The sequence below is a fragment of the Aptenodytes forsteri genome, unplaced genomic scaffold (genome assembly GCF_000699145.1).
Source record: "Aptenodytes forsteri isolate BGI_AS27 unplaced genomic scaffold, ASM69914v1 Scaffold273, whole genome shotgun sequence".
Taxonomy (NCBI): domain Eukaryota; kingdom Metazoa; phylum Chordata; class Aves; order Sphenisciformes; family Spheniscidae; genus Aptenodytes; species Aptenodytes forsteri.
Window position 1 is genome coordinate 4,752,557 of NW_008795041.1, and position 12,889 is coordinate 4,765,445.

Below are 12,889 nucleotides of genomic sequence, written 5' to 3' on the forward strand. Positions count from 1 at the left end.
TTATTATATTTTATTTCAATTATTAAACTGTTCTTATCCCAACCCACGAGTTTTCTTACTTTTGCCCTTCTGATTCTCTCCCCCATCCCACCGGGGGCAGGGAGCGTGGGTGAGCGTCTGTGTGGTGCTTGGTTGCCGGCTGGGGTTAAACCACGACATATGTCTAAGTATATTTACTGTTGAATAAACTTTCTGTGTTGTGGGCTTTCCAAAGAAATTTTTGCTGGGGTCTCACCAGCATGAGAACTGTGGGTTCAGGGGGCCTGTTTGGTGAGAATATTTACTGTGACAGTGGATCCTACATATTTTTTTCAAGCCTTCTATTTTGTTTGTTGTGCATAATAGTTATAAATGAATCTGTCCCTAAACAGCTGTTAATGGATTATTATTTTTTTTTTGGTAGAGCTAATCATAGGTTCTCAGTAAAATGACGGGGGTTTTCTGCTGATAAAACTCATTTTGAAATGGAATGAGAATTTGGTCTAAATCTTATAGCACCTACTATTCTGCTGCAAGATCTTTCCTTTTCTCAGAAAGGAGGAGAGATGTAGGTGGCACTCTCAGTTGTGGACTGCAGACCACAATGTGTAGTTAGGCACATTTATCTGTTTTTTAACATAAGTCTCCGTAGCTTAGGAAGAGATTTAGTATTCACTAATAGGATAGGATAGTTGTTTCTGGCTAATTGAATGGAAGAAAAATGTGGCTGACAAATTTTTCAAGCAGAATTAATCCTCTTGGTGAAGTTAAAATTTTTTTTGGGGGGAGTGTGGAAAATTCCGGGTTTCTAGCCAATGTAATGAGACATATGCCAGGTACCAACAGGACTTTGCTTGCCAAGAAGTTTCTAAAGCCTGTCTGCTTTGTCTTATGTTGGGTTTTCCTGACTGGTGTCTGGGGAGCCAGGACGTCCTGCCAGCAAAGCAGGCAGAAGCATCAGTAAAGCTAATAGCTTCTAAACGCTAAAACCTCTTGGTTTCTTGGCAGTCTTGACTGCTTGCTCAGGGGCAGCCCTTCTGGAGGCAAAGCTTCTGCATGTCCTGCCCTGCTCACATCTTCCCTGCACTCCATAGGGAATCCTTTAAATTGTGGGGTCTGTTCAGATTCCGAACAAAATTTGATAAAAGCAGAGTTTCCAAAATGAATTATTTTTCCTCTCAAATTTCTAAGATAATCATTTAGGAGTAAGTTCTGCTTTATTTTACTTGAGATAAATTGATAACTTTTCTTCTTTTTAACTATTTATAGCTGGAATTCATTTTAAAAAGATCTTCTGTAGGAACAGGAGAAAAGAGATGAGGAAACAAAAAAAAAAAAAAAGAAAAAGATATACCTTAAAAGACACCCGGAAAAACATTCTTTTTCCTTTTGTCTGTAGTCACGTTTATGAAGTTGTGTGTTCTGTATCTCCTTGGTATAGATTGTGGCTGTTGCAGCTCTGATTCATCAGAAGTTTCCTTTGGATAAGGCTCCACCTCAGCCTCCTTTTCAGACACACTTCTGTGGTATGTACTTGGAATGGTTTATGAGCAGAAAAATAATTCCTTTGGAGTTTTTCTTTTGTTGTTTTGGGGGTTGGGTTTTTTTGGGGGGGGGGGGTTGCGTTGCTGGGGAGTTTTTTTGTTTGGTTCTTTTGGTTTTTTTTTAATTTCATTCTGTCACTCCAGCAATAATGGCTTAGAATAGGTAAGTGACAAAGTTTCAACTCCCAGGTGGGCTTTTCTCCCTATTTTTAACTTCACTTGTTGCTGACTTTTTATTGAAGACTTTATTGAAAAAATCTCAGTTTGAGATGATGCGAAGTAACCCTGCTCTATACAGTTTCCTATAATTTTTATTAGTTTTACTTCATCATGTGTTCTCTTGGATTACTTTCTTCACCCATTGATTTAGACCATTTATTTACTGTCACTTAGTTATTTTTCAGTTCAGTTCTAAACAGAATTTTAAAAATAAACATGTCATATTTATTTATAAACAAGTTTTCTTAGGGGAAAAAATCTCTCGCAGCAGTGTCATTGTAGTAAGATCAGCTAAACCTTGAGATTCAGACCCCAGTCGGAAGTGATGAAGTGTTGAATGCTTGTGAGAGGAAGTTCTTTGGAAGCTGTGGACCGTAGTTTTAATCTCCAATGATAACCTCAAATATGACTGATTTAAATTGTCTAACACTTTATTAATTACTCAGTTATCTTAAAGACGAGTATTCACATGAGGCTGGCTTTTTAGAATTAGAGGTTAGTTTTCCTTAGCTCCCTTTGTTGTGGATGGAGGGTACAATTAAGAACATGTATGTAAGAACAAATATAATTTCTTTTGCAGTTGTTTCCAAACCGAATGATTGCATTTTTCCTTATGACTTCAAAGAAGCTATTAAAAAGAAGGTAATTTCATTTTGTTAGCCTTCTGATTGCAGCACCTTTTTAAAACATGAACCTTGTGTTGCTTTGGGTAAGTTGTGTAAGAGAAATATTCAAAGGAATGGCATGATTATTTCATTAGTTTGCCACTCTGCAAACCTAAATCCAGGTATTTATTCTGTGTTGCTTGTAAAAACAGAGGGGTGTGTGTGATTCAGTACTGCTTTTAGCTGTGCTCATAAAATAGACTGAGTATTAGACGAGAGTTGGAAAGGTTTTGCAAAGAGGTTAAAATTGTGATTCGTTTTCATTATACCTGACTATGTATAATGTACTAAACTGGGAGAATTTGTTTCTTCTTTCCTTGGAGAGTAAAGTCTGTCAAAATTTAGAAGACATCCTTTCTAAAGGGCACTGGGAGAGCTGGCAGAATAATAAAATAACCTATTTTTGTTTTTCCTCTGTTTCTGTGTGGTCTTAAGCCTGTGAGTGAAGGATGCACATGGAGCATTTTCCTGGTGTGCTTGATTCTTAGGAGGCTCTTAAAATATCACTAGACACCTGCATACAAAAGCAAAATGGAAAAAAGCCTCTGAGAAAAGCTTTCTGTGTCTATGGGAGTGAGAACAAAAAGCCTTGAATTATAGAAGGGAAGGGAGAATTCTGTGGTGCTTTATTATTGTCTTGTAACTAGTAGGGGAGAGGAGACGTTTCCATTTTAAACTTATTGGGTCACTGAAATCAGGTGCTCTCTTGCTCCTTTTAGAATGCTAAAATAGAAATTGCTGCAACAGAGAGAACACTGCTGGGATTTTTCCTTGCGAAGATTCACAAAATTGACCCAGATGTTGTTGTGGTGAGTAGTTCTGAGACTTTGAGAGTTAAATTAAAGCACATTGTCAGTTGGTCAGCTTTGTTCTTTTTCTTTTGTCCCCTTACAGGTTTTTTAATGTTTATCTTAGACTGCCTTATGAATTGAATTTGCTTGTAAGACAGCAGGTATACTGTGATACAAAGATGATACAGAATTTTCCCTGAGAGCATTTTATACATCCTATTATTTCCCATAACATCTAAAATAGGCAGTATTTCCATAGTACCTGAAACAAGTATTTTTTTTCTTTAATCAGAAAGACTAAACACAACAAAAAACCCCTTGTGATTTTCTAGAAAAATGGGAACTCTTGGTATACTTAAGGGTCTGTTTCAGTTCAGATGCTCATATAATTTGTGTCACCATTTAGATTGTGTTTATGCTGTAAATCAAAATGGTAACCTATACAAATCCACAGGATCAGAGCAAAGTTTTGTAATAAGCATTCTTATGTTTTCTACTGTATTGGCAGCTGCGGATTTATTATAATTACTCAGTTTCTTTTTTGTTACGTTTGATTAATGTATGGTCCTGACTTTCATTTAATGAAATTTCGAAGACAATTTGAAGTTGGTTATAAATCTGAGGTTGGTTATATACAACTTGTTACTCTTCTGTAGGTAAAGACAAATAATTAAGTGGTGGGAATAGGATGAAATGGGCAGTCAGGTTCCTGATGTTTTCGGCTCACTGCGGCTGGTATCGCCCTACAAGCTGAGCTTCTTGGTGGTTATGGGAAGGAATCAGGGGAAACACTGCAGCCAGTGGTTTTAAATTGAAGATGCCAGTCGTAGGGCTGTGAGAGCTCTGATCCTAAAAACAGCAGAGCTGTGTTAGTGCAGTTTAATTTGCACCTGGTTTAATTAGTGCTGTTGAAAAACAAGCTATATCAACATAGGTAGGATGCCTCTACTATGGCTTTAATGCTGCTGCTGATTTTAAGGAGCTGCTTCTATAGCACAGTATTGCACTACACAGGTGTATCTGATATGGTGAACCTGCAGTTCCTGGTGACTGACTGGTCCACATAGACTCATGTTCATCAGGGTAGCATTTTATTTTCAGCTAAGGTTACAGACCAGTGTCATCAATGTCCTTAGTATTGTTTAAACTTTGCAAATATTGCTGGAGTACTTTGATATGTAAATATTGGTGGTAAGGTCTTCTTGTCCAGATTTAACAGCTATGCCTGTTGTAGTATCAAAGGAAAAAAAATACATTATTTTGGTGTCAATACTGAGACTTTCATGGATGGAGAGAAAAGGAATTACTCATAGCTAAGTTTATATGCTGTATAAAGAATATTGGGTTTTTTCTAGAAAGTTTTAAATCCTAATCTCTGGTATCAAAGTGTAAAGCTGAATTGTGTGTCCTATGAGCAGGTTATAGGGCTGATTTTGGTATTTTGCTGAACAGCATTGTTAGTGTTAAGACTAATGAGTACTGTTGATGAACGTTCTCTTAGTGCTTTCTATGAGAGAGAGAGAGATAATGCCATCAATTAGTTGGAAAAAAACACAAAGGGCAAAGGAATACAGAGTGTGTGTAAGTCAGTCTTTCAATTTGCATTTGTTGTAACCTTTTTTTGTTGTTTTTTTTCTGCTGCAAGGGTCATAATATTTATGGATTTGATCTGGAAGTGCTGCTTCAAAGAATTAATGTTTGCAAAGTCCCTCACTGGTCCAAGATAGGTCGACTGAGGAGGTCCAATATGCCAAAGCTTGGGGTAATAAGATTGCTCAAGTCTTTTAAGCTCCTTTATGTTGCATGTGATTAAAAATGAATTAATTTTGCTGAGAAGTTGTAAATGTGACACTGATGTATTTTGACTGTTGGTCATGCTGGATTTCATGTGTCCCAAATCAGAAATGATGAGTGTTTATATGGCTTTTATTACAGTAATAAGCTAAACTAATTTTCAAGTTAGGCTAATTTAGTTTACATATCTCAACTAGATGATGGTAATGACAGATTAATTGCAATAGTCTTTACTGTAACAGTCTTTGTCTGCTATAACTGTAAAATGAGAAAATGTAATTTGGATTGATTGGTGAATCATGCTATAGAGAGCTGCTAAGTTAGTAATTTCGTAGTTCTTAGCACGTATTTGTTCAGAAGACATGTGTGAGGCTTGGAGTATTGAAGTGCTGAACGTGGCCGTGTTCTTGCCTGTTCCTGTCCTTACTGGAGGCCACGATGTGTATTTGTGTGTGGTTTGTTCTGTGACTTTTTCGTCCTGCTGTTAGTACAAAAAAATATCCTTGAAGGAAAACCAAAATCCACACCCATGTTCTTGTTGGGACTATTCTAATTATTAAAGAAAAAAAAATGGGTAACAGTTTAAGAATTATAGATCTACTAGTAATGACAGTTAAGTATCTACTTCTTAATATCCATATATACTGAAAGATACCATGGATTCCTTTAGGGCATAATTATAAAGCTGACTATTAGTGGTATTTAGCAGAGTTTTTAGAGTATTAGAGTATGTAGTGACGAGCTGACTTGACTGAGTCCTGTAAGCGTATATTTTGGATAGATGTTCTTTGTTAATATTTGTATGTTTCATTTTGTTTGGGTTTTCCTGTCCTTGTGTGCTATGGTTAAGGGTCGAGGAGGGTTTGCTGAAAGGAATGCTGCCTGTGGTCGAATGATCTGTGATGTAGAAATTTCTGCTAAAGAATTAATTCGCTGCAAAAGTTACCATTTGTCTGAACTGGTCCGTCAGATCTTGAAAACGGAGCGGGTAACAATTCTACCAGAGGAAATTCAAAATATGTACAGGTATGTTGCCGATTTGTGTTTTTAAACCTTCGCTGGAAAGTAGAGGAGCTACTTTCCCGCTATAGAATTTCATGCTTGCTTATTTGGTTTGTCATGGAGATGCTGACTTAGCATACTGGTATTTGAAAAGTAAAATATTATCTTAACAGTATTTTATGTTGTTTCAAGCTACTGGTGAGTGGTGGCTTATTATGTGCGAAGAAAATTGATTTGTGAGAGCATTGGTTTAGATACATCAATAGGATATGCAAGCTTGAGTTTTGGGGGTTTTTTTCAATTAAAAGACCTTGCTGAATAATTCAACGCTGGTGTGCTACAGATACCACGTGTTCCACACTTCATATAGGTGTAAACTACTGCAGAGTACAAAGGAGGCTGATTTTACTTTACTAGGCCATCCCCCTTCTTTTCCCAGTGATTCTCCTCGCTTAATGTTCATGCTGGAAAACACCTGGACAGATGCCAAGTTCATTCTCCAGATCATGTGTGAGCTGAATGTTCTGCCACTGGCCCTTCAAATAACAAACATCTCTGGGAATGTCATGGTACATTTTTATTACTTCTGTCCCCCTTCTCCCCCCCGCATTGTCCCACAAAAACAGTTCTGTGTTTTCTGTGTTTGATTTGCTAGTTTTAATTTGTAAACGCTAATTGACAATATATGATGCTGTAAATTTTTTGCTGTGATGAGTGCGAGAGTCTGAAGATCTAGTCAAGTAATAATGTAAAACTTCTATAAAAATATCACATTTGAGTTTTGTGCATGGTGATGACAGAATTATGGTAATGCTAGGTGAACTTATAAATAGTTGAAGGACGTTGCTTAGTCTATTTTTGTATGTCAGCGTTTTCTATGCTTTGCTTAAAATTCTTTTTTCGCCCCTCTCTATAGTCGAGGACGATGATGGGTGGACGATCTGAACGTAACGAGTTCTTGCTGCTTCATGCATTTCATGAAAAAGACTACATAGTGCCGGACAAACAAGTTTTTAAGAAGCTTCCGCAGAAGCTGGTGAGTCCAGTTTTTCTCTTTCCAAGAATTTTTATTAAAAAGAAAAAAAACATTCTTCTATCTTTTGCGTATTACTGTTCTGTGAGAGCATGAAAAACCCAAACATAGCCAGTCTTAGATATAACTTAATGTTACAGCTTATGCTTAATTCAAAATTTTTTTGTTGTTGTTGAGTTGATAATGGAGAAATGCATGGTTTAAAGGGACAATGTAACAGCTTTTCCATTGTATCACAGATTTATGGAAAGTCAGTTGCTCTTTTAGTTTAAAATTGAAATAAGCTAAGTACTTGGCTGTGTAGAGAAATAGTAAAGAAGATGATGGCCTGTGTTGCTTAATAGATGCACATTTGTCCTACAGTTATTTTGCTGATGAACAGTATTTCAAGTATAATTTGTAAGGCGGGTGATTTGAGAAGGTGGGTAAAATATCCAAGGGTATTAAAAAAAAAATTCCTTTGAATAATACCAGTGTAAATATATTTATAGAAGCATCTATATGTTTGTTAGTAAACAAATTCAAATTTGAGAATGTATTTCACTGTATTTTGCTTTTTAGTTTTACTTTTAAATAAGTTCAACAGCAAATTCCAAAGCAATAAGTTCTGTTGATTATATTGTTGCATCAAAGCAGTGCTGGAATTTTACATGGTTCAGAATAGCATTGGACAACTGGGACAAAAATTCTTACTACAACAAATCAAATAGCAAAATACTCTTTAGGTCAGTAATAATGTTTTTATCTGTTTCATTAAAGCCCAGCCATTGTATTTCCAAAAACTACATTTTAATTGGGCAATAATACTTCTGGGTCATGAGTTGATTTTTTTCCTAGTGTTGACTTTTACAGCCATCCAGAAAATGCACACTAGTGCTATGTTGAATGATGACAATTCCTTAAGGTCTTTGTAATCTCTTTGTTAGCAGTTTGTTCCTATAGGAGTTGGTTTTAATGCTATTTTGACACGTAGAGAGCTTTAATAAGGATCATACTGAAAACACCCATGTTTTTGCATGTATTTTAAAAGGAACTCTATGCGCTGTCTCCCAATTTCATATTTGATTTGCCAAAAATAACTCCTCTAACAGTATAGAAATCTTGCGAGACTAGATAATGACTTTTTTAAATGCCAAATGTAGGTGGATGAAGATGAAGATTTTGAAGATCAGAATAAATCAAAGATAGGGAAAAAGAAAGCAGCATATGCTGGGGGCTTAGTCTTGGATCCCAAAGTTGGTAAGATGTGGCAATTTTCCTTCTTCTATGAAGTTAGAGACAGGTAGGTTATGTTAATGCAGATAGATTGCAGTGAGTGCCATCTGTGTATCTTGTGGGAGTTTGTGGTGGTTTGGGGCGGGGCGGGGGGAAGGGTTGTTGCATACAAGAAAATTCCCAACATTGACTGTGGAATTACTTAGTCTTGGGATGTTTTTTCCTTATCTTTTTGTGGGAAGATTATGGTCTTGCGAGGAATTAGGACTGTATATCTGTGTATAATTTTCTAATGGACACGTAAGTTTTCTTTCAGTTTCTCCTCTATGTGGGGAAAACTGTACAAGTGTCCTATAGTAACACAGAAGCTATCTGTTCAACTCTGGTGAGTTAATGGGGTTGGATCGTTCCACTTCTGACAGCTTTCTGTAATGGGTAGTGGTGCATCTCAAAAGCTACTTTAAGGGAAGTGTGCTACAATGTGTTACTGTCACTTAAATATTAATTGTGGAGTTGGATGAAGTCCTTAGGGAGACTGAGTAATTATGACTTTTGTTTTAAACTCTTGTTTTAGGTTTTTATGACAAGTTTATTTTGCTTCTCGACTTCAACAGCTTGTACCCATCGATTATCCAGGAGTTTAACATCTGCTTTACCACTGTGCAGCGACTGTCATCAGAAGCACAGAAAAGGGCAGAGGTTTGTGTGCTTTAACTTGGGACTTCAGTTACACTGTCTTAACTTCAGTGTGATTTCTGTGAATCAGCTTTTTAAGAAATGGTTCTTTTTCACTGTTTAATGTGTCGTGTCGTCGTCCCCCCCCCAATTAAAAAAGTGATTCTTGTTTAAAGACACATCATAGTAAGTTTTGGTTTGGGACTTTTTGAATATTATATGTCTGTCATCTTTCTTTCAGTAATACTTTTATAGAATCTTGGTAAGTTCTCTCCCATCTAAATAAAATCTTGGTATGCTCATGTAACACGATTTTTAGTGAGGCTCTGTTGGCCCTTTTCAGCCCCAGGTCCTCCTAGCAATTTCTGGGCTCCTTGACCAATTTCATCCTAACGTGGTAGAGGCTTCCTAAAGTTAAGTTGCCACAGAATTCATGCAAGTGTACCTGAATGAGGGAGACACAAGTCTCATGCTTCTGCCTGGGGGGAAGAATGCAATATGAGCTCAACCCTTATTAGACATCAGGAAAACTATGCGTGTGTCCTGGGCGTGTGTGTCAGGGAGTGATACTGTGACTATGTCAGCTGCAGGACCAGCTTCATGGAAATTCATGCTGTTTAATACAGCGTTAAACTGTATTAAACACAACTGAAAAACCTCCTGAAGGTGTAGTTCCATGTACTGTTTTCTCAGCAGCTGTGTTGGCCGTGGCTTATCCGTGGCTGCTTATTCTCATTTCCTCAGCTGTGCTGGCACAGTTGTTGGTGGAGCTGTGCTGTAAACTGAAGCAGTGAGCTGGTCAGGTCTAAAGGTTAAACCTGAGGCTTTTATTTTTAACTGGTATCAGCTCACAGGTTGGAATTAGTGTGTTGTGCATAAGTAGTTATGGGACATAGTTAGTCCCATAACAACTGAAATATCAGTACCCTAGCAGAAATGAGGAAAAAAGTATGTGGAACTCTTGTCAGTAAGTTCCTCCAAACTCTCTGTGGATTTACCCCGCTTTCTTAAGTGTGCTTCAAACTGAAGCAGCTCATTGTGACTTCTGTCACGGTGTGATATTTAATCAGGTTTTGGTGTCATTTCTTGTTATGGTTCTTCCCAGACTGCTTAACTAAACTTGCCAACCTTATAGTGTCTCTATTGTCTTTTCTTTGTATATTTCTGTCTCTTTCATTGTGCTTGAAATTTCTTTCCATTTTTGCTGAGCAACCATTTCTTCGGTTACACTAACAAGAAGAATGTGTGCTTTCTGTTAGGTGGTTGTTTTGCTATAATCAAGAGTTGCTTGGGGTGGAGTTTTCATTCTGTTGTTACAGTCGATTTCTTTTTTGTCAGTTATCTTACTCAAAGTATCAGTGCCACAGAGCATGTGCTCCATTTTACAGTTCCGAACACCAAAAATACTTACGCAATAATTAAAAAAAGGATGGGTTTTTTCAGCACGGAAAGAATCACTTGTGTATGTGCTTTTCTTCATATTTTTATATCTACCTATATATATCTAAGAGTGAGAGTGTGTGTGTGTGTTTTATTTATCTGGATTTATATACACACATATATAATATATATTAAAAATACACACACATAGATTAAAAAAAAAGTCCTGCTACTGGTCCATGTCTCTCTTGGGTTTCTCCCAGACAGAGACAGGCTTAGGCCCTGTCCCCCAACAGGGACTAAGTAATATAGTTAAATACCACAAAAAAACCTCTCATGCTTGTTGTTCTAAACTGTGCTTTGGGTGCTCTGCAGGAGTAGATACAAGCTGTGTGGTTTTGGTTTTTTTCTCCCAAGCTTTTCACTTTACACATTAAAATCTAATCTTCAAGCAAAAGAATGATAAGCAGTGGTGATCATTTGACAGGTCGAAGAAGAGGAAGAAATTCCAGAGCTTCCGGACCCATCTCTGGAAATGGGAGTTTTGCCTAAAGAAATCAGGAAACTGGTGGAGAGAAGGCGCCAAGTTAAGCAGTTAATGAAACAGCCAGATTTAAATCCTGACCTTTATTTACAGGTGTGTTTTATAGAACTCCTTTGATTTCCCTCCCACTCCCCTTAAGTGCCCTGGTCAGTCTTGCAGAATAGGGATGATTAGTAGTGAGCAGTGATTGTAAGGTGCTTTACTAGTAGCCCATCATTGCTGCAGACTATATAAAAAGCTGTAAATGTAATTATGAACATTAATTTCAGTTCTCTGTTGGCTATGGTTGTATCATTTTTGCTGGTTATGTTTCTTTTCAGTATGATATCAGACAGAAAGCTTTGAAACTCACCGCTAACAGTATGTATGGCTGCCTGGGATTTTCCTACAGCAGATTCTATGCCAAGCCTTTAGCTGCTTTGGTGACGCATAAAGGGAGAGAGGTAAGTCATTAAACAGGTTATACACACATGTAAAATGGGTGGATTTAAGCCACCTACTTTTTCATTGAATGGGAGAATGATCTTGTTTTCGAACCTGCTTTTGGTTTCAGAACTGTAGTTTTTATCTTTCTTGTACTGCAGAAGTTGGAAAAAAAATTAAACTGGTGTCTAGAAAAGAATCAGATAAATGTCTCAAAAAGTACGACAAGTTGAAGCTCTAGCTAGAGCCTTATTTTGAATTAAACTGCTTAGTTTCAATGGGCCAGATTATGGTGACAAAAAAATCAAGGCTGCTTTCACATTTTCAATGAATTTCCAGTTCTGCTTGATGGGTTAGTCTTTCATTCGGTGGTATGCTTCAGCTTTGAATGAGCTTGTCTTTGGCCAGTCTGTCCTGTGCCCTGGTATGTTGAGTTCCCAAAACCCTAAAGTTTGTGACAGGGCTAATTAATCACATGGTGACAATGGATTTGTCATGAATTTGACTTTTTGGGGGGGGTTTATGATCTTCATTAGTCATATGGAGCACCTGTCACAAACTGGGTATTGTATGGATACTTGAGCTTTTGGCCTCTGTTAAGGGTGGAAAATACTTCTTGTTGGCACTTACAGTTTATTCTCAATTGTCTGTGACTTATCAGTTACGAGATAATGGTGCATGAAATTCTGGTGTTCCTGCATTATGTTCCAAAGTGGTGGTGGGATGGGAAAATTCTAAATAGGTGGTACAGGATGTGCTAGGGACCGCTTTGAGACACTTTCTCTTACCTAGTTGATTTTTGGTTGGAAAGGATTTCTTACCTCTTGAATTCTGTTGGTGCTAGGCCTGGGCTTGCTTCTACCAAGCCTTTGCACACATTTGAATCTCCAGTTTTGTAGTTGCTCTGAGTTTGGGGAAAAACTTAATACTACGGCACAGTGTTGCCTGAAAGTGTGTTGTACCCAGTGCAGGTCTAAAAAGTTCCTCTATGGAGTGGGGCTGCTGGGAGTGCAGCAGAGAGATGCCAATGAAAGTCTGCACAAGCCAGTCTGCATCTGGCAGCACCACTGCCGAGCTCAGTGGGGCACTACTGTCTTGGTAGGTCTCTTCTGTGCAGTACAGCACCTCCTGTAGAGCTAAAACTATCTTTTTTTCCTATTCTTTGAGATAGATTAGTATTCATTACTCTGGATGCTGTGGAGGTAACAAACTTTTGAAAATTTGAGAATTTTTCAGGATGATCTATAATTCTGTGCTTCTGTGTAGAATGATAGATTCTGATGAAATACACTGTATATGCTCTCTCCTGAAAACTAACATTTTTAGGTAGGTAGTCAATAAACAGATACAGCTTTATTAGTTCCTTATTTCTTGAGTAGTAGTTTTTGCCATAAAAGATGACACAAGAGGACACCTGTGTTTTCTGGGTTTTTTTTAAAGTTGAAATATTTAATCTGGAAAAAAACTACTTTGAAATTTTATATTAGTCTTTCTATTCATAGGTTTCCTCTTAAAAAGAGGTGAATGTTAAGTATCAGGAGATTTGGGTTCTCTATATGAAAAGGTTAATTAAAAAATAATGTTATGGAAAAATGTTACTGATTTAAATTTAAATGACCTTTTCT

General features: G+C 37.3%; 1 protein-coding gene across 1 annotated transcript in view; it reads left to right on the top strand.

Moving 5' to 3' along the window:
- Nucleotides 1-12,889, top strand: part of POLA1 (DNA polymerase alpha 1, catalytic subunit) — a 210,001-nt gene that overhangs the window by 25,229 nt on the left and 171,883 nt on the right. The window contains 11 exon segments of the mRNA XM_009276922.1: nt 1,421-1,505; nt 2,323-2,384; nt 3,127-3,216; nt 4,844-4,960; nt 5,843-6,018; nt 6,434-6,563; nt 6,911-7,030; nt 8,170-8,266; nt 8,817-8,941; nt 10,785-10,934; nt 11,162-11,284. Of these exon segments, the coding sequence (XP_009275197.1) occupies nt 1,421-1,505; nt 2,323-2,384; nt 3,127-3,216; nt 4,844-4,960; nt 5,843-6,018; nt 6,434-6,563; nt 6,911-7,030; nt 8,170-8,266; nt 8,817-8,941; nt 10,785-10,934; nt 11,162-11,284 (1,275 nt within the window).